The following is a 22,891-nucleotide window of genomic DNA, read 5'->3' on the forward strand; positions in this document are numbered from 1 at the left end:
TCAGTATTACAGGTAAGTAGGGACGTATTACAGGTAAGTACGGACGTATTACAGGTAAATAGTACCTAAGTAAGGGACCACTCAACTGGTTAGGGACGTATTACAGGTAAGTAGGGACGTATTACAGGTAAGTAGGGACGTATGTCAGGGACTACTCAACTGGTTAGGGACGTATTACAGGTAAATAGTACCTCAGTAAGGGACCACTCAACTGGTTAGGGACGTATTACAGATCAGTAGGGACGTATTCAGGTAACTATTGACGTATTACAGGTAACTAGGGACGTATTACAGGTAAGTAGGGATGTATTACAGGTAAATAGTACCTCAGTCAGGGACCACTTAACTGGTAATAGATGTATTACAGATAAGTAGGGACGTATTACAGGTAAATAGGTACGTATCACAGGTAACTAGGGACGTATTACAGGTAAATAAGAGCTCAGTCAGGGACCACTCAATTGGTTAGGGACGTATTACAGGTAAATAGGAGCTCAGTCAGGGACCACTCAACTGGCTAGGGACGTATTACAGGTAAAAAGGAGCTCAGTCAGGGACCACTCAACTGGCTAGGGACGTATTACAGGTAAATAGGAGCTCAGTCAGGGACCACTCAACTGGCTAGGGACGTATTAAAGGTAAATAGGAGCTCAGTCAGGGACCACTCAACTGGTTAGGGAAGTATTACAGGTAAATAGGAGCTCAGTCAGGGACCACTCAACTGGTTAGGGACGTATTACAGGTAAATAGGAGCTCAGTCAGGGACCACTCAACTTGTTAGGGACGTATTAACAGGTAAATAGGAGCTCAGTCAGGGTCCACTCAACTGGTTAGGGACGTATTACAGGTAAGTAGGAGCTCAGTAACTTAATCCTACAGTCTAATCTCATTATCTGTAACTTATTACGGGTAGTTATAAGCTCACTGCTCTGTGAACTTACCTTACTAGTAAAAGAAACTATAGTCAGTGACAGTTGGGGTGAGCACAGTTATACTCAAAAACAGACTTGAAACATTGATCAGCTACTTAAACATCGAGTCACACGAGACATTCGACTAGCTGTGACGTCATATGACGTAATGGCGCTCGTAGGGGCTTAAGGAGACAGCCGAGCATCTATTTGAAACTTAGACCTAGTGCAATTTTTGACGAAAGTCTTTGTAGAGTATTTTTTTGTTGCCTTTAAGATTTTTACAAGCAGAAGTTTTATTTAACATTGTATTTAATTATTTATTCGCCATAATCGCATGGAATCCTGGTAGCAAAGGAATTCCGGGAAGGTTTCGCACAAAAATTATTTATATACGTCAGGCATATTTAAAATATGCCTGACGTATGTACAGATTTCATTCCAAATTTTCTTCGCTACTACACGTTAGTCTATTGAGCTCACTTCACGATGGTCGCTTTGCAAAGCTGGCTGTGCTCGCTATAAAACCAATATTCTTGATATAAAAGCCACATCTAATAAAAATTTATCATAAACTATATTTTTGTGAATTAAGCACACCCTCAAACCTGGAAAGTATACCACATACATGCGATGGTCTATAGAATACATACTAACTAGACTCAAATCCTGAGTATCCATCTGAATTTCTAAACGTTTCTTACAAATGATTCTTTTTAAAAAGAAAGTTCATTCATAAAAAAGATATCCTCTTGAAATAGGCAGAAGGATAACAAGACTAAAAGTATATGTAAAAAGATTTATTTGTAAACACAAAAATAACTATTTATGACATTCAGACTATGTAAGCAGTGGCGAATGCAGGAAGGGGGGTGGCAGATTGGAATTGGGGTAGGGGAACAAAGCTTCTCCAAAAATTGATCAATTGAATTTTATGTATATTTTGGACACAAAAGGGGAGGGCTGGAAAAATGAACTAAAATGTTTTACGGGGTCATTCATCCCCCCCCCACACACACACACATGTAACACATATGAATTAACAAACCTTAAACTTCAGTGAATGAAAAGATGCTACATTAAATTTACCACAGAAAAGTTTTACAACTTGATCCATCCAGAATTTTAATATATTGGAAGCGACTCTAATTTGTATAAAATTTTAAGAACCAGTGGTACATTAGGGGTGTTTATTTGAGCTTGCCAGAAAGGTTTTCTCTAATTGTAATCTTAATATCAATAAGAATTTTTTTTAATTTTATTTCTCTAAGACCTTACCATAGTAAATCTAAGATATGAAATATATTTGCCCCCCCCCACCCCAACTTTTTTCCAGACATAACATTTTATATACTATAGAAATATTCATTGAACATTGGTCCCAATGGGTGTTACAAAAAGGGAAATCTTTTAAAGGCAGAGATTTTTAGCACCGCCTTCAAAAATACCTGGTCTGTGTAGCCCTGTCAATCAAGTGTGTAAGGTCCATCATTGGATGCTGGAACTTGATTGACACTTACTTACTGGTCCCTGTGTATACCCTATACACCTTGTTTGAGACTCATGGTGACCTTCGAATTAACTTTTGATCCTTTGATGTTTACTGAAATGGTACACAGAAACTGTGTACCATTCAATTTGTTAGATTGATTATATATGAATTATATATGCCTTTAGTCTTTGAAAGGATTATAATATAATGTGAATTAAAAAAATAACCTCTACATAAAACTTTCTTTTTTTCAAATGAATTTTCTATATTAATTTTGATATGCTTAATGGTAAACCCAAGGTGGAAATGTTATTGGTAAATTTCAGATCGGAACTGAGTGAAGTGATAGAATTTAAAATAATGTTTCTAATCATGGGTCACATATTCCCTTTTTTATTCAGAGAAGAATTTACAAGCAATTTTTTAAACATGTTTCATAATAGATGGGATCCTTGGGATGAATGAATTAGTTGAAATTCAGTTGTTACAAAGATTCTTTTTAATTACCACATACACTAATATCTAGCACAATCTTTGCTTTAGTATTTGAATTTGTAGTATGATATTATAATAATTTTTTTTAAATGGGTAGGGGTGTTTTCAAACCGTCAAAATAAATCAATATATACTGTAATTTGAAAAATGTTTTTACTACTATATAATTTTAAAAAATTGTCTCAAAATTCCCAACCCAAGTAAAGTTTTACACCTGAGTATTTCACTGTGTATTAAATCACTTCCTGTGTATAGGGTTTAGGAGACAGATGACCACAGGAAGACTGCTAGCCCCCAAGGCATTCACACCTTTACAAAATAAGCCCCTCCCTCACCTGGAATTTACCACCCGGTAAAAAATCTCTGCCTTTAAAGAACAGAATGGCCAAAGTTACTGAGGTGAGCGATGTGGCCCATGGGCCTCTTGTTTTATCCCATGGCCTTGGTGAAGAGAAAATCCACACAATGTCATATTTAACCAAAAATCATAGGAAATTCTTTTTATCAAATCTTTTAACACAAACTTGTCAACATTTTTAAACTGTTTTATTTATGAATCCTTATTATTTTACTACATCACTTGTACATAAAAACCACTGTGATCTCACTACAGTGGGATATGAAATATTGTATATTGTATACCTCATAATAATTATTTTGAGTTAGCGTAATGAAGTAAAAGAAAGTGGAGTCCTGTATAAGAACAGTGTAAAACATTGCCAATTGTGGTGTATAAAACAAGATGTAAAACATGGAATAAAAAGAATCTCACATGATTTGTAGTTGGATATGATTTTTTATCCAACTCGTTGTGTTTTATCCCCTTGCCAAGGCTCAGGGATGTAAACCACACGACTTGTTAGATGAAAATCAAAACCAACTATGCATATCATGTGAAATCCCATAATTACTCAAATAAATCATTGCATCACAAACTTAATTTACAAATAACAAACCTAATTTGCAAAAAAAACTTATTTATATGTTCATAGTGGGTTGTCATAGAAACAAAAATAAATTCCCATTTCTGTTGATGATAAACAATACCACATTTTCATATCATACAAAAAATAAAATAAAAAGAAATACAATATGGTAATAAGTGAAAGGGTGGGGTCTTTCTTACTCCTCTCAAAGAAAAGTTCTGAAGTACATGCTTAACTATGACAGATGACAATTGTAATATATTTTTATTGATTTACGTGCATGAGTCCCATGATTTCTTGTATTCTCATCAATGTTGCAGTTTGAATATTGTGATGTTTTTCTTGTCGAGAGGTTGTATGTAGGAGTACAGAGCAGCGGAGACTGGAGGTTCCCTGTCACCTGTTGACAGATCCCCAGAATCTGCCACAATATATATTATTCATAAAACTATGTTCACAAACAACAATTAACTGAAATAAAGTCTGTACACCAAAATAATAATTCTGATAATTGTAGCTGTTTGTATGTTGTGTAATAGTTCTTGTCTGAGAGATTGTTGGTATGAGTACAGAGCAGCCTGGAGGTTCCCTGTCACCTGTTGACAGATCCCCAGAATCTGCCATGATATGTCTCTTTGATATGGACGAATGTACATCCCCTGATCATGATGGACCAGGTTCTGTAGATCTTCTAGAGCTGTTTGTGCTCTCAGTCGGTCTATATGTCTATAACACAAGACCTCTAACATGTGTAAAACAACATAGAGTGGGATACATAATGCAGGGTATTCACTCCTAAACCCAGACCGTTGTTCTGGCACTAATTCATTAATGTAACAGACTCTATCTTCAAGAAAAAAATCCAAAGCAAGTCTCATCTTTGTAGACCAGGACTGTCCCCCTATTAACTCTCTCAATATGTACCATACTGCACCTTTAGCTAAATCATTGATATAGATTACATACGGCTGTGCTAACATGACCTTTGCAATCTCAATAACTGAAATAGCTTCTTTATATCTAAGTGTCTTGTAGTAAAACATTGCAATAAACAACAAATCAGAAATAGCACCAAATTTGGAGGCTAATTTCAGCATATAACTGGATGCTTTGTTAGCCAGATACACCTGTTTGTTTTCAACTGAGGTAGTATTTTCCTGGAGTGGTGCAAAAAGGTTGTATAACATAAAAGCAGTGTTCTGGAGTATACATGCTGTAAACCTCTGTAACACGAGAACTTGGTTCTGGGTCAAGGGTAAAAGTATCAAATTTTCTGCTACATTGAAGGACTTCATACAACAGTGTAAATCTGGTGTACTTGGATAAATTGAATACAACTCATGGAATAGATTTAATTCAAAAGAAACCTTGGAGAGCAGCATGTGTATATAATTATCAACATATTGTCTTGGATTTTGAAGTACACTTGAAATACTGGACCTGATACTTGGAATGTGAAGCAGTACTGATACTAAACCCTTCTCATACAATTCATGAAGCCTAAGGAATAAATCCTTTTGTGCTTCACCATGAATTTTACCCAGAAACATGTTGTTTTCTGGAATAAAAAAGTTAGGACAGACCCCCTCATACACCCATTTGAGAATAAGTTTAAAACAGACCCAGAAACCCTCCAGGAGATTTTGTGGACACCAGTGAGGTATTTTTTTTTGTTGAATCACCCAGAAAACTGCCGTCTTCATGTGATAGGAACACAGTAATTTATCCTCGCCACTAAATCCATGATTGATAGACTCTTTTAAGAACAATTTAAGCAGACCATAGGTTAAGAATTGGCAATGGTTCATTGAATATACAAGTTTTTGTTCTGCCAAAGAGAAGGAAATTCTCCATTCTTTGTCTTTGTGTTTTCCTAGTTTGCTCCCTATTGCTACAAAGTGGCATCCATTTCTGACTATGTCATCAACAACATAAGGTGGGGGCCACAACTGACATCTCTCTATCCATTTGGAGGCAGGAGGAGGCCAGAAATCACAGGCAAAACATTTGGCAAGGTCATACTCTCCTCCCCCTAAAACACCACTAAAACACGGACCATGTTCAGAAGCATTTAATGGCTCAACAGCTGAACATGTGATCTGTCTGTATTTGGAACTGAATATATAGAGTCTGTCATTTAATCTCATGCATGCATTCATAACATTTTCCATGTGTGTTGGTGTCAGTAGTTCAAGTAAAGCAAATCCTGGTGGGCTATCAGAACAATCACAGAGAATCAATGTTTTACTACTTAATTCACAATAATTCTGAGCCTGTTCCAAGTCCCATATAACGATGTGGTCAGTTAGCCAAAACATTGCATCTATATCTGAACCTTGTAGCCTGAATCCTTCCCTATAACTCCCACTGGTCATTGAAATGTCTTCTCTCATTTTTATTACATGACTCATTATCATATCCTTAAAGTCCACCACCTCTCTCCTCATAATCACTGTCTGTGAGGACCCCACTTTATGACACAGACCCACAAACACTGACTCTGACAGATGCCGTACATAACCAAGTCCCTGAAAAGAAATATTAGGGTGTGTATTGTGTAAAAAATATTTTACATGGGCATTTACATGAGCAAAAAATGTAATATTATATTACATTTTGAATGATTAAAAATATTGCAATCGGTTATTTAACCTTTTTTTAATGTTTAAGTTTCACTTTAAATCCAAGTTATATTGAGTTAAGTGATGTATATAGGTCAAAATCTTGCAGGTCATTGTTTTTATTGTACAACACCTCAATAATGATTTTTTAAATTTAAAGAAAATAGAAGTTTGACTTGTTTTTACTTACAGCCATTTGAATATTATAGTTCCTGTCACTTTGAAGACTATAATAAGAAGTGGATATTTCCTACTGTACATGTACTTCTAGTTTCACAAACTATAATTAGAAGTGGAAAATCCCTTTTGTAATATTTTCAGTTTATGAATAAAATAAATGTGCATGACTGTATGAATTCAATAATACATGTATTTTTGTTTGATATTTGTATTGAATATTTAGATATCTAATTAATGTGTGCACTTGTATGATCTTTAAGCCATGAACACAGGCGCAAAAGGTTACATGTATGTGTTACTTTAACACATCTATTATTAATAAGACATGAAGTTCATTGACATACTATTACATAATTTAACTTTGTCTCAAGGTCGTCAATAGGACAGGCTATGTTAATCAAAATTAAGGAATGTATTTTTTAGCAATAGATAAACAAATTGAAGCTCATGGATATATATATCAAAGTAATTTGGAAATCGATATCCCCACCCACTAATATTCATTAATAAGTACATGTATATTACCGGTACTCACAGGGTGTTGCTAGAATGCAGAATGGAAAACAGAAAATTTATGTCAAGCAAATAATTTGTGTACAAATTTATAGATCAAATATAAAAGCAATCTTCTTGATATAAAAGCCACATCTAATAAAAATTTATCATAAACTATATTTTCATGAATTCTGCACACCCTCAGAACTGGCAAGTGTACATGCAAAGGTCTAAATACATGTATTAAAATACATATTAACTAAATTCAAATCCTGAATATCGATCCATATGAATGTTTCGCACAAATCATTTTTTTCTATAAAGAATTCAAAAGTTCATTGAATGTCAAAGTACGTGCTATTATAAATTTACTACAAAAAATTTTACAACTTTATCCATCCAGATTTTTAATATAATAGGAGGCGATTCTAATTTCTGTTTGAAATTTAAACAACCAGCGTTACATTAGAGCTGTTTATCCCAGCTTGTCGGAAAGGTTTGCTCTATCATAATCACAGTAAGAATTTTTTTTTTACATTTAATTTCTCTTACCGTAGTTCATCTAAGATATCAGATATATTTGCCCACCTAACTTCTTTCTAGGCATAAAGTTTAACTTTATACTATAGAAATTTTCATTAACCACCACATCCCACCACCCCATTTTTTGTGAATGTGATATAATAGTAAGTTAGAGTAAAAAATAGTACTGAAAGATGTTGGAGTTGAAACTTATCCACCTTGCGAATAAACAATTGTCTCTTCTTTCTCATGCACTTGTCAATTGTTTTTCAGGTAAGTTTAAATCCCCCCTTTCAAATTCAGTTAGAACTTCGTCACTGACAGCAGTTTTTGAGAATAAAGACTGAACAATTTACATGACTAAATCAACATGTACTAGGGATATTTGATAATGGGCAATTGAATTTGTGATTGCATAAAATGTATCCTTTATGATAGATTTTGTGTATTTTAATTCCCATTCATCCATAATCCTTTAGATTTTGCTTTTATATCTGTATTGTATGTTAATGGACTAATCCCTGTGTATTAGTCAAGAGAGCTAATCCCAACTTTGAAAGCTAATTATCAGTTATCTGTAAGTATTATTTAGAGAACGAGACAGGTTCTGTATAGATACAAATTTGGGGGCAGACGAGTGCGAAAGCATGAGTCTCCGCCCCCAAATTTGTATCTACGATACAGAACCTGTCGAGTTCTCTAAATGATTTGTGACACGATCCAATCAAAATCAGCTCAATCAAAATTAACTCCGCCCACTATGTCAACAAGATGTTGATGTATATTTCATTTCTTTCTGAATCTCTGGTAAATCTTTAAAAAATGAATTCCCATACCAATTAGGATTCGATGTAAATTTCACTGTATCCGTAGACAGCGTGAGATTTCTAGAAATTTCTAGAGTCATTTTGTCACATTAGTTTTGGAAAGGACGAGTAGCAAGATGGACGTAGACTTAGAAAATTGTGAAAAAACGCTTGATTTTTTAATTGATGAAGTTGACGACGTTACTTTATCACAGATCTGTGCAGATATGGAAACGGAATACCATGTGTTTGAAGGCATCCAAAATCTAAGTTTTTCTGAAAACTTTAATTTCGATGAAAATGAAGGCCTTGGAGAAAGCGGTTCAAATTTAATTGAGTTCGATATCGGGGATTCATCTTCTTTAATGGAAACCAAATGTGAAGTTAAGAAAGAACTGAAAGAGAGCACCAGGTTTGGGCCAGTCGTCAATGATGATGAATTGAAATGCCTCGTTGAAAATCAGGAAAACAAAAATACTAAAAGTAATACAAAATGGGCCGTTAAAGTTTTCGAAAGTTGGCGCGAGCAGAGAGCGGGGGACATTATCGAGCTTCACTTAATGGATACGAAGTCGATGAACCATTGGCTAGAGCGTTTTATTGTGGAAGCGCGGAAGAAAGACGGGAGCGAATACCCTCCAAAAACGCTGTATCTCCTTTTATGTGGACTTCTGAGGCATTTAAGACAAAAAGGTGTCTACGATAAAAATTTTCTAGACGAGAAAGAAATAGCTTTTGTCGGACTAAGAAAAGTTTTAGACGCAAAGATGAAATCACTCGTTGATAGAGGTCTGGGGTGCGAGATCCGGCAAGCTGACCCCATATGGCCCGAGGATGAGGAGAAATTGTGGCAAGAAAATGTTTTTGGGAAAGAAAACAGTGAACAATTACAACACACGATGGTTTTTTATTCATGTAAATTGTTCGGTTTGAGGGCCTGTGATGAGCACCACAAATTGCAATGCGAACAATTTTCAATTGGAAACGATATCCATGGACAGTTTATTCAATTTGTTGGTAGAGCATCAAAAACCTACAAGGGCGGATTGGGGCAGATGAATTTACAGACAAAGAACCTGAAGCATTACTGTGAGCCTGGTAAGTAAAATTCATATATATTGTATAATGTTACCTTAAGACACTAGACTTTAATTTAGTTTAGCGGAATGTGGGGGTGGGGGGTGGCGGGGTCATTGTTGTGTAAGCCTAATATTTGAAGTAAATATTTAAGTATTAATGTAGCATTTAGAAGATAGAAAATATTTACTAGAATTTATATATTTTAAAATACTACATGTAGATGTTAGCGGCGATAATCTAATTACTCATAATTAATTATTTTACAGGTGATCGGTGCTTAGCAGAGTATTTCCAGATCTATCTTGATGCGTTAGATGGCGCGGGGCCATTTTATAGGCGTCCGCTCCCCGGAACCTCGGAAAAGCCTGTGCGTTACGGGACACAATTCGTAGGAATATAAACAAACTGAAAACTTTCATGAAGTCAATTTCGAAAAAAGGAGGACTGGAAGGGAATTATACGAATCACAGCGGGAAGAAAACCTGCGCCACTCAGTTGTATATAGGAGGTGTACCCGAGGCAGAAATCATGAATGTTACTGGTCATAGGTCAGAACAAGGAGTAAGAAAGTACATGAAAAGCAACGTGGAAATGAAGAAAAGCATTTCTAAGATCTTGGATCCACCCATGAAACAGGAATCGCAGGAACCGTCTTCCGAACAGACCACTGGGGGTAAAAGAGCGCTGACTCCATGTACCTCAAATCGTTCCGAAGGTGACGCAAAAAAATTGTGCAGTGAAAGTAATCGTGCTCTGTGGGATTTAACAAACACGGCATCTGTGTTCCAAAATTGCCATTCCAACTTTTCATTTGGATCAAATTAAATGACTATGTGTGATTTAGTGCGTGTAGTATTGCATTGAAAATTAAAAAAAAGAAGTCCAGAGAGAAGTGTTGTTCACTGTATTGGAATGTGTGTTTTTATTTTTCTAATACCTTTCGTTTGGATAAAAGTGACTGACCAAATGTGATTTGAATAATTATTATATTGATTACATAAGAGCGACAATTTTACTATTTTTTTAAGGAAATAATTTTATTTGATTCCAAAAAGGAAAAAAACGATTTATTTTATTTTGAAAACTAATGAGCAATTAAAATACTGAATGCTTAAAATTGACTTTCTTTGTTTATTTTTAGATCGTTCTGTATTTCAGTTACAGAACGGTTGGTAGGCTAATACAGTATAGAAGATAGCTCCGCCCACTATACTCCTGTACTGTATTGCTAATACAGAACAGTAAACTTCAAAGAAAAACACCGCTATCGTGTCACAATAATCTTATTAAGGTCTTCCGTTTCCAACGGAAGACCTTCTACTGATTCTGATGATTAAGATTATTCTTATTATTCTTTTTTTTTTCCTTTTCCTAGACGCCAACTTTGAGGCCTCATATTTCACTCATTTCTCATTGGATTTTGCTCAAATTTTCAGAGTTTATAGACGTTACTAAATTCTATCAGAATGCTATCTAAAATTTCAAAAAGTCACTTCCGGTTTTGAGTTATTTCCCTTTAAACGAAAATTTATAGGCTTTCGTTTCCAGACAAAGGCTCAGAGACGGCTAAAGCTGGAGCAGAAATTTTACTGATTTTAGATAATAAAAGGATTGAAGTTGTGCATGGCGGTTTTTGTTTTTCGATTTCTCTATTCAAAATGGTGCAATATAGGGGTCAAAAATTAGAACGCCTAAAAGAGGCAAAATTTACACATATTTTGCTTTTTATCTTCTAAACTAAAAATATTTTGTTAAAACATATAGAACAAAATTTGTACAAAATCACAAGATCTTTCAAATGATATCTCGAAAAAAGGGCTGACCCCTAAATTAAGGGATCTAGAGGGGCCAAAATTTTTTTCCAGATATCTCAAAAAGTATTGAGAATTTGTAATACATCCAAGAAGCAAAGTTGTTCAAAATGTCAAGCTTAATCTATTGAAGTCGTCAAAATGCGTCCGGCGACGTCACTTCCGGTCAAACCGGAAGAAGTCAGAAAATACATATTTTTGCCGTTCTTGACAAGTTTTTGGGTAACATATGTCACTGGAAGCATAAAACTTAATTTTCTGTCCATCAACATCACTTCCGATCAAACCGGAAGTAGCCAAAAATAGTTTATTTTTTAAAGTTTTGATGCAAAATCGAAATTATAAAGTGACTAGAGACGACTAAGCTCATTGCTTTTTTTTGTTGACGTTACTTCCGGTCAAAACAGGACGGAAGACCTACTCGTTGCTTTGCAACGAGCTTTGCTCTAGTTTTATTCTACCATTGTATCAGTATAATAAAACAGTTAAAAAGTAACCTGATATATCATAAAGGGAGTAAAAAATTATCAAAATTCTAGTTCCCCAATGACAACTTATTTCCCGAGGCGCAGTAATAGTAATAGTAATAGACCTGGACGAGGGGAACTGTGAGCTGGTATCTTGCTATTACTCCTTCAATGATACACTTAACTGTATAATAATCAATTTCCATTCTGCTCCGTTTTCCATTCCACCTTTTAGCAACACCACCTAGCTAGATGACATTAAAAACTCACATAATGATACAATGTTAAAATACTTTGATATTTGATATATTTCCCATTAATATGCTGACAAACAGATGTATATTTTATGTTTGTATTTCAGAATGATACAGCAGTCTTTCATTGATATGGAGAACATGTTTGAACTGTTGGATGAAAGTCAAGAGGTAAACTTTCTTCAGTTTTACAATGTGTATTTTTAGGTCACCTGAGTCACTCAGGTGACCTATTGCCATCCGTGTTTGTCCGTCGGCGTCCGTCGTCTGTCGTTCGTTCGTCGTCCGTCATGTGTTAACATTTGAACATTTTCAGCTTCTGAAACCGCAAACCAATTTCAACCAAATTTTGTATACAGCATCTGTGGGTGAAGGGAAACAAAAATTGTGAATATCATGGTCCCTGCCCCCCTGGGGCTTGAGGGGTGGGGCCAAAACCACTAAAATTAATGCAATCTTTAAAATATTCTTCTTTACTCCTGGACATCAAGCAGTCAAACTGTTTGCATGATTGTAATCAGCAATGAGTCCTCTACCAAAATTGTGAAATTCATGGCCCTGGGGTCAGGGGTTCTAGTGCTAGGGCGGGGCTAAATAAGTAGGTAGTGAAAATGCATTATTTCTTTGAAAATCTTATTCTCTGCTTCTGGGTATTAAATAAAACAACTCAGTACATAGTTATGATGAGGAAGAGTGCCTCTACCAAATTTGTGAATTTTATGGCCTCAGGGTCAGGGGTTCTAGTGTTACGGCGGGGCTCTATGGATTATATAGTGAAAATACATGAATTCTTTGAAAATCTTCTCTGCTCCTGGGTATTAAATAAACTAACTAAGTACATAGTTCTGATGAGCAAGAGTGCCTCTACCAAAATTGTGAATTTTATGGCCCCAGGGTCAGGGGTTCTGGTGTTAGGGTGGGGCTGTAATGATTATATAGTGAAATGCATAAATTCTTTGAACATCTTATCCTTTGCTCCTGGTTAATATGCTAATGATCTAATTACATTTTTAAGGCCAGGATTTATTTTATTTTCAGTTTTACAAACCCTCCGCTCAAGGTTTTGAATTTTCAAGAAAAAAAAATTTAAAAATTCTTTCCGATGTCAAATTTGAGTCGGGATCGAGATTTCAAATTTAGGAACTCGCACTTCCGGTTTTACGATGAAACGGAGGGTAAATAAAGCTAGATCTGAGAAGATAGCTTGGTTTAGTGTAAAATTCATTGATAAGAATGCCGTTCAAAACGTTTCACCCGTTCAAAGGACAAATAAAATACTGACGACTTTGTTGCACAACGACATGCTGGTGAGATAATTATGCATTCGTTTCAAAAGTATCTGTCTGTAAATTATTTTCCTCCCCCAGGTTTTAAACTGCCCGTGGTAGCTATTGCATATTGCCAGCGACATTGTTTAGGTCTCTGTTATAGCTTACAGTCTAAGCATCATTCTTCAGAAAAGGGTTGCTTATGCATCAGATGTAATGAATATGGGAGAAGTTAAGTCCATTTGAGGAAGAAATAAACAATAACCTGAAGAAATTTAAAAAAATTCAACTATTAAAAAGCAAGAATATACAAATATATACAGGCGTGTAGTATCATTTGTATCAGTCAGAAAAATTATTTCACACTTAATTGAAAAATTGTTCACCGTACTCCCCAATACTCCCTGTCTGTTTTATGATAGGAATTATAATTTTAGGCATAAAGTAAATTTTAGAACAATGTCTACACATTCACCTAACACATATTAAAAAAATGAAGATATATTGAAAGACTTTTAAAGAATTGATTTTTTAAAATATATTTTGATCAACATCACAAAATTTATGTAACTGGCCCAAACTGACAGATGATGAAATTAGCAATTAAATGTTCTACTTTCCGATATGTAAGCATTATGTGTCCAGTGGTAAGGAGCCTATTAGGGTAGCATAAAAAAAGAATGTACAAATGTTAATAATTGATTTATCAAAAAAAAAATTTATTTCCTTCTCCCTCGGGACTTTTTTATTCTCATGTTCATAACTAAACCTAAAAATAAAAAAAATGCTGGCCTTATAATGAAGAAAGGGGCCTCTTTCAAAATAGATAATTTCAGGGCCGCTGTGTCAGGAGTACCAGGGGGGTACTTTGACTAAAAATAAATTAATGCTTTGAAATCTGCCCTTTGATAAGCAATGGTGCCTTTTTCAATATTTGTGAATTTCATGGCTTTTGGATTAAAACACAAACCAAATACAATCGCTGGAAAGTTGTTACATGATACGCAGCACTGTTAAGGCTAGAAAATGGGGGCGGGGCCTAATTTATACGGGAAAAGTTTACTGTGACGTCACACAAAAATATGACTTTTATGCATTCATCATATTACCCGAAAATGAAATATTATGCAACTTTAAACTGTATTAGCATAATAAACAACAATAAAACTTACCAATGCATAAACAAATGTCGCTAGTTTAATCCCATACAGCTGGTTTTAAACAAATCACTGATCTCGATGAACTTGTCAATCATTACGTCATTTTGGTAAAAATGACGTATTTTATGTACTGTGAAAGGCAGATTTCGGAATTTTTTAACAATGAAACCTGCGTTTTATTATAAAACAGAATATTATTTACAGGTTTTTAATAGGCAAATAATACCAATGTATATCCTTTGTTAAGTGCGATTATTCATCAACTATCGAGAGAATGTATTTAAATAATTCTGTCGTGTTGTAATGTTCAGGTTAGGTATATTTTACATCGAGGTGCCTCATAAAATCGCTTTTTCGCAAGGGCATACACAAAATAAATCTTTACCATTTTTTGAATATAAATAAATTATAATTATGTTCCTTAACTTGAAAAGTGCTGCTGCTTTCTTTAAATCGAGAGCATGACTTCATTAGTACACAAAATATTTGGTAAAAGTCAAACATATTTCGACATCAGGCTATTTACTTGAAATTGTAACTATCAAAACGCGAATTCTATTCAAAGCAGCAGCACTTTCCAGAAAGTACCAAGTATGCAGAAACAATTAATAGTTTAAATTTTCAATTTCAACTAGGGTATGCCCTTGCGATATTGAAATTTGTAATTGACCCACATTCCGTGTACCTACTATGCATTCATCACGTGACTGTCCATCGATGGGACCAAACTCCATACAGTACAGAGTAGGTTATAATATGCTATTTCCATAAGTATTTACTTTTTGTGATAATAGAACAGCTGAATAAAAATAAATTCAGTTTTAAAAACAAAACCCGTTTTTGCACTTCTATTTTCCGTTGATTGCTCATAGTAAGCCTTAACAGTGCTGCGTACTCAGGTGACCTATAAGGCCCGTGGGCCTCTTGTTATCAGAATAATTTCCTATTCAGAGGAGTGGTAGACAAGGAGATCCTGTTGCTCACTATTTGTTTCTCTTATGTGCTGAAATCCTGGCTATTCTTATCAAACAAAACAGAGATATAACAGATGTAATAGTGAATGAAAAAAAGAAATCAGAATCTCCCAATATGCAGATGATACCTTTATTGCTTGCCCTTGATGGTTCACCAGAATGTTTGTTGCTCTTGATATTTCTTGAGATTTATTTGCTCTTACAACTAAATGAATTATTCAACATGTTGACACTGTCACAGTATAATAGTCAGACATTTGACTTGCAGAGATGCAATACAGATTTGATGATATTAAATTAATTTTTTTCATAATGCAGATTAGAGATATCCCTGATGCTAAGAATATTGCAGTTACCAATGGCAAAATAGAATTCAGAAATGTCAACTTCTATTATGAAGAAAGGTATATATTTTAATTTACACTAAATTATTATTGGGCAGCTATGTTTTTGATATCATTACACAATTGATTAAGTATAAATCCTTCATGATCATAGTTCTTCAACAGACTGAAAAAGAGTGATTGTTTGACTGTGTCTAGTCAATTTGAACTCTGCTTTATTCGGTCCATGGCATAAGATCCTAGGCTGTAATTGTGACATTTTGTTAAAAACTACAATCTTTATTGATTTTCTGAGTCACTAAGTTGACCTATTGCTATATCAAATTCAAAAAGATCTTAAGGAATTATTTTTCATGTTAAAGCCTTATATTTTTTTCTTTTGCCAGTAAAAAGATTTTGAAGGATGTCTCCTTTGTGGTACCAGCAGGACAGACTTTTGCTCTAGTATGTACACTTGGCTTTTTCTTAAATTATATACTGTAAAAGCACAAATGTTCTTGGGGAATTAAATTTCTTTGTTTAACAATTAGCAATGAAATTAAATTCCACATGAAATTTTATATGACTATAAAATTGAATGGGTTAATATTTTCAAAACTACAAAATTAAATGCCCATGAAACTATTTGTGAAGATGACAAGTCAACAAAATTTTATCCCCAAGAAAATTTGTGCTTCTACAGTATAGCCATTTTCTTGTCATTAATTGCTTAACATAACTTCCAGTTGGGAACAAATGAACCATTCTCAACCAAACCTGTTACAAAGTATATCATGGAGATTTTCTTTGTAAATTCATGAATAATCTTTCTCTTTATAGATACATTTGGTACTGTCATAAATATTTATTATAATTGGATTTATAAAAATTACTTTCAAATACAGTAAAACCTGTCTAATCCAGATGTCATGTTATCTGAACTGTTGTCTTTTATAACGATAACTCTAAGTCCATTTGAGTAAATTAAACCATCTGAAAGATGTTGTCTACTACAAAATCTTGTCTTTAATCATAATAACTGTTAGTCCCTCTGACTAAATTAAATGTCTAAAATGTTGTCTAATGCAGATGGTTTTGTATTTCGGCCAATATCTTTAAAATGACCAATGTCGATATTAGTCAGGTTTTACTGTATACTGTCAGTTTTCCTCTCTTATCCATCCCTTTTCTTTAGAACCAGTGGTTTTTGGGTAGACAAGTTAAATTGTACATTGGATTTTTCCTGTAGGACACTCTGTAAAGTGACATTATGTCCTGACAAGTTCTACTTTCACTTTCTCTCTGTAGGTTGGTCACTCGGGCAGTGGTAAGAGCACCATTATCAGACTGCTGTTCCGGTTCTATGATGTCGTGTCAGGGAAGATTCTTATAGATGGACAGGACATTTCACTGGTAATTAATGTCAAATTATTCTGTTGTTTGTTGATAATTTGTCAGCTTATTTTGTGCCTCATGTGAAAACAGTCTTAAACAATTAAATATAAAACAATCAAACTTTACTTTCTCTCATTAGGACCGAGACTTCTATAGACATTTGACAAGACTTCTCAAGGAATTTGAACATGCGTATTTTGATTTTGAAGGTCAAACAAGAATCTCTCAGGCAGCAAATTGGTGTTGTGCCCCAGGATACTGTGTTGTTTAACGCTGATATCCGCTATAACATCCGGTATGGAAATGTGGACGCTGATGACAAGCAGGTGGAGGAGGCGGCAGATAACGCGGATATACACGAGCGGATTCTGTCTTTCCCTGATGGTGAGACTTTATACCAGGCATTAAGATCATTGTTAAAAGAACTTGACAATGAAACTGTGTATTTAGATTGTAAGAACAGCATGACCATGTACTTGTGTATTGAAGCAATTCAACAATATGCTGAATACATTGTGGGGATATTCTTACAAGACTAAAGGGGGCTTATGGGTTCCCACATTGCAAGTGCTCTGCAGCGATAAATATTTCTTATGTCTGTTCCATATCACTAAACCTGTATCTCTTAAGGATATATATGTACAATTTTTTCTCCATTTACTAAATTTACATCATCATACGCTGTCATTTTAATTAGTGATGTGTATTGCTTTGAAACTAAGTTTTACAGCATTTTAAATACATTACATGAAAATGAGTAGAATAATAATTACAATGTATTATACATTTTCAGAAACATCCTGGTGAATATGCAAATCTCTCTAACCCCTACTTCAAATACCTAGCCAAAATTACCAAAATTGCACTGTACCCTCTTAGTCAGTTTCATTTCAAGCTATAATAAGATCTTACATCACAGTGATATTTTGAAGCTGCCTACATTAAAACACATATGGAATTCACAGTGTGTTGGAATACACATGTGTTGGATTAGACAGTTTTCACTGTATCTTCTTCACTCTCTTCTACAGGCTACAATACAGTGGTGGGGGAGCGAGGACTGAAGCTGAGTGGGGGAGAGAAACAGAGGGTGGCCATAGCCAGGACCATACTGAAGAATCCCCAGATAGTACTGCTGGATGAGGTCAGTATTAGTTTTGTCTGACATTTCTCTAAATAGCTGACCAACTCTTCTGTTTGTGTAGAAATAGTGGAGACCTATGCTTACATGTAACACAAAGATTACCAAACAAACCTTTTTACCTTAAGCTGACATAGGGAATTTTCTTTTTTACAAATTACAGTTGCCATCATGGCTATAAATGGAAAAGGAAATATTTTAGTAGTTGTTAGTGTTTTGATGGATTGTTCTATTACTGTATAGGGAATTAATTTCACGGCTTTTAATTTTCACGTTTTTCTCTCATCTGACACGATCACGGTTTCTTGAATTCGCGGAATTGGTATATAAAAAAGTTACCTCCCTTGTTTATATCCATTTAAACCATACCATAGCTACATGTAAACGACATTAATCAGCTTTATCTCACGAACAACAGGGTAGGTTAATATAAAATTGTTAGATTTAATTAATAATTGACGATTAAATAAGCGTCAAATGACTTCCCTATATGCTATTACGATGAGTGCATGTAAACCCCAAGATCGTTAATACAATGCCGCGAAAAACCACTGGACGGTATTAAATGTGTTAAATGTAGGTCAAAGAAAAAATATCCACATCTTCAGTAAGGTGATAAATGTAAAATTTAATATGCATGATGATGTAGCTACACCATGTAACACATACACGTGGTAACAAATTAGTTACGCACAGGAAATCAAAACCCTTGGGCCACGTATTTTGATTGATAAAATATATACCGCTGGCTATTAAAACAGCTTTTTTAACAAATACAGGTTATTTATAGAAAATTTGAATTAGAGTAAAGTGTGATCATTAAAATAATTGAATGATAATTACCACTCGTAATTACTGAAATGACCATGTATTGCATGTGCATGTACGAAATATATAAACCTAGTACATGTATCATAGTTTATTCTCAAATTTTCAGATAAAACATGGAGACTATTTAAAATTTATTCACAGTGACTGTTTCTTGAATTCACGGATTTATTAATACCGTGAATATAGCGAATATTAACACCGCCAGTTATTTTCCCCCTGTAGTATTTCCCAATCATGACAAGGACCTAAAAAACAGGTGTGAATGGTCGAGAGGGGATGCTCACTCCTCAAGGGCACCTGATCCCACCTCTGATGTTTTGGAGGATTGTGTTTGCTCTGCTCCAAATTTGTACTGTTTAATGGACTTTGAGATTGAATACTGTTCCATATCTCCTTATACTAGTATTGCACTCTAATTATGTTCCCCAAACGAAGTTTGGGAACATATTGTTTTTACTTTTTCTGAATTTTTTCTTTGTTCTCCGGTACTTTTTTGTCCGCGAGTGTTCTCGTAAACTACTCATCCGATCTAGGTGAAACCTTTTTAGGGTCACTAGGTATGTTATGTAGATGTGTGGAACGATGGTCATTTTGCGCACACGTGCGTGCAGGTGCGCGCACGTGTAACACGTGAAATGACCAATATAATAGATTTTGCCGTAACTTTTTAAATATTGGATGAAATGCTTTGAAACTCATAATATAAGGATATAATAGTAGTATAGACATGATGACATGGTCAAAATAGCAAGATCTCACGCGCATGCAGGTGCCCTTCGCTGCGATTGGCTGAAACTTAAAGTCTAAATATCTATTTTGTTTTCTGACAAAATCCTTTGAAATTTTGAACATCGTCTTACATTATGAAGATCTACAGCATGATATATAAGAATAATCATGAACGCACGCACATCCACGTGTGCTGCAATCTGATTGGCTAAAACTTTAAATGCCTACAACTTTCTTGGTTCTCAATAATACAGGGTGAAATTTCAAATATGAATAGATATAATGATTGCCTACATTATGCTACTATCAAAAGTAAATACATGGACGTGCATGCACATGCGACCGCACACAATGTATTAAAAGACAAAAATTAAAAAAAAGTGTTTGATGTTCATGCAGAATTAAGAACTTCTAAATGTCAAGACATGTAACATACTGAAGCATGCAGATCTTTTTACCCTTGACCTTGAAACTTAGGTCAAGGTCACTGGTAACCTGAGTAAAATGTTGATATTAACTATTTACCAAAATCACCTTGACCTATGAACTTGAAATCGACCTTAACCTTTGTCCTTGACCCAAGGGTAAAAAGAAACATGAAGTACATGTACATGTATCTAGAAACACCTTTCAGAGTTTATTTCGGTTCACAGGTTAGAAGTTAAAGAGGTGATGGTTTTTAATGACCTTGACCTTTCATCCAAATGTCACAATCAATCTTAAGTTCTTGGAATAAGATACAAGATTCAACTCCAACGTTAAATAGGTTAAGAATAAAAATAACCCCCCCCCCCCCCCACACACACACACACACACAAACAAATCAAATTAATGGCAACGTAGAGAATCACTGTTAAACTCAAATAACACCTCGGACCCACATAAAATTTCAGGAAAACTGCAGAAAAGAGCTCGAGGAAAGTGTATTAAAATATTTCATTTGAGTTTCCAAAGTATATAGAAATTATTAATTTATACAGAAAAATTACAAATCCTGTCGTGTTTAAAATTAAAGTGCAGATGACCAAAGTTCGCATATAAGCCTTTTATAGCCATTTATTCAGATGTCGTTAACAGCATTCGATTCTACTGATTTGAAATAATATTTTAATACCAAGCATCCTTTGTTTAATTTACCTTTGAAATTTATTTGAATTTTTTTTAGAATTCCGTAATCCCCAGAAATAGCGATTTTCGGTATATTAAAAATCAATATACATGTACGCTCCTTCGTAAAATAATCAGATATTTGCATTCATGAAAAAAATATTAATAAGAAGGTGTTAAATAATATAGGTCACATTAGCTGACACGAATGTCTTTTTAAACATCTCTTGTAAAACCCAGAGAGTAGCCCCCTATGCATTGGAGAAAATGAATAGTTCCGGTCAAGAAACCTTTATATATTTATTTACAAAGTATATAAAATTTACCAAGCACAGGTATCAGAGTTGTCAGAATGGCCTGAGAGGAAATATTTAAAAAATTCTGAACAGAAAGGAAAATCCCTTTTCCATGTATGGAACTACTATTGAATAAGTTCATTTTGATTGGTTAGGTATTGGCGTGATACCCTTAGTCGACTTTAACCCTGCCTTGTCATCGGAATAAAACCAGCTTTGAGCCCGAGGTTAAAATAAGTAGAGAAATAAAATGTGAATCGATATATTAAAAATATGACATATGCTTGAAAAATGGTAAATTTATATATGTTTTTTTTTCTTTGATTCGTGGGATAGAAAGATATGTTAATCGCTTAATCAACATGCCATAATCATCTTGCATATGCATGTACATGTACGTGTGCGCGCATGCAAAACGTTAAACAATATATCGTTGATAGTTGATATCATTGTAACTTTTATATTCTTAAATGAAATCGTGGGATACTTAGCATATTTATAAAAGGTCTTAGAGGAATAAGGCACGATAAGGGACATGGGGAGCGTTTGGGGAACATCTGTAACGGTCCCCGTTACAATTAGCACTAGTTTTATTTGGTTTTGTAGGCAACCTCTGCGTTGGACACTAAGACTGAACGTAACATACAGACGTCTCTAGAGCGAGTCTGTGAGAACAGAACAACCATCATAGTAGCTCACCGGCTCTCCACCATCATACACGCACACCAGATACTGGTGATGAAGGAGGGGGTCATTGTCGAAAGGGGGACGTAAGTACACGATTTAGTGGCAGATTCAGAAATCTCGAAAGGGGGGGTGGGGGATTAGGGTCAGGTAGTTAAGGGCCTACATGATCAGCCACACACACACAATAAAACTACTTATCAAATTGGAAAAATAAGTACATGTATAAAGAGGGGGTTCAAATTATGTAATATGTACATGCTCATCAGATTTTATTAAGGAATGAAGGTTTAATTGTTGAAATAAAGTTTTAGAAAAATTAGCAATTTATATAAGGAATCTATGTTTATCAGCAGGTAGGTTAAATCAGTCTTTACCAATTGTACAATATTTACTGGAGAAAAAAAATTCTGAAAAAATATTTAACAAATAAAACAGTATTTGTACTTTGCATTTCTATAAAAATATTTAACAAATAAAACAGTGCTTTTACTTCGCACTTCTATAAACCTTGTTTTGATTATAAAGCATTTTGCCTTTACAGTCATGACCAGCTTCTACAAGTGAATGGTTTCTATGGACATGTGGCATCAACAGCTGACTAAGAAAGAGGAAGCCGGCAACGATAAACACAATGGAACAGAGGACGCAGGAAGTATAAATAATGACGCCGACGCTTCCTAATTAAAGGAAGTATAAATAATGACGCTGACGCTTCCTAATTACACTAAGTATAAATAACAATGCCGACGCTTCCTAATCCAGGAGTGGGGATTTATTCTGTCTTTCAGGGTCAGATTTTAACTGAAAAAATGTTTCTTCATATTAGAAGGAATAATATAATAGTCAAATATTACAATTTTTATACCAGGTGTTTGGTAATATATGTATCTTGTTTATGGCACTATAATTATTTGTTTATG

The 22,891-nt window shown here is 34.6% G+C and overlaps 2 protein-coding genes across 2 annotated transcripts in view; both read left to right on the forward strand.

The window, feature by feature from the left end:
- LOC134228821 (ATP-binding cassette sub-family B member 6-like) overlaps nt 1–22,891 on the forward strand; it is a gene marked incomplete at its 5' end in the record, with an annotated part of 60,790 nt that overhangs the window by 6,225 nt on the left and 31,674 nt on the right. The gene's annotated exons all lie outside the window — the stretch shown is intronic.
- Nucleotides 553–22,573, forward strand: LOC134228805 (ATP-binding cassette sub-family B member 6-like). Its single transcript, XM_062710498.1, has 9 exons — nt 553–586; nt 12,168–12,231; nt 15,781–15,866; nt 16,193–16,250; nt 17,094–17,198; nt 17,390–17,564; nt 18,212–18,324; nt 21,891–22,054; nt 22,513–22,573. The coding sequence occupies exons 2-9, from the start codon at nt 12,169–12,171 to the stop codon at nt 22,571–22,573; spliced, it is 825 nt and encodes a 274-aa protein (XP_062566482.1). The 5' UTR covers nt 553–586; nt 12,168.

The sequence above is a fragment of the Saccostrea cucullata genome, unplaced genomic scaffold (assembly GCF_032062105.1).
Source record: "Saccostrea cucullata isolate Sc308-1 unplaced genomic scaffold, CSIRO_AGI_Scuc_v1 ctg566, whole genome shotgun sequence".
NCBI classification, from domain to species: Eukaryota; Metazoa; Mollusca; class Bivalvia; order Ostreida; family Ostreidae; genus Saccostrea; species Saccostrea cuccullata.

What these genes read in the sequence shown, in the direction of transcription:
- LOC134228805 (XM_062710498.1), top strand. Translation starts at nt 12,169, where the DNA reads ATGATACAGCAGTCTTTCATTGATATGGAGAACATGTTTGAACTGTTG. An exon ending in TGTTGGATGAAAGTCAAGAG is followed by an intron (nt 12,232 to 15,780) that starts GTAAACTTTCTT and finishes TTCATAATGCAG; the next exon opens with ATTAGAGATATCCCTGATGC. An exon ending in GATTCTGTCTTTCCCTGATG is followed by an intron (nt 17,565 to 18,211) that starts GTGAGACTTTAT and finishes TCTCTTCTACAG; the next exon opens with GCTACAATACAGTGGTGGGG.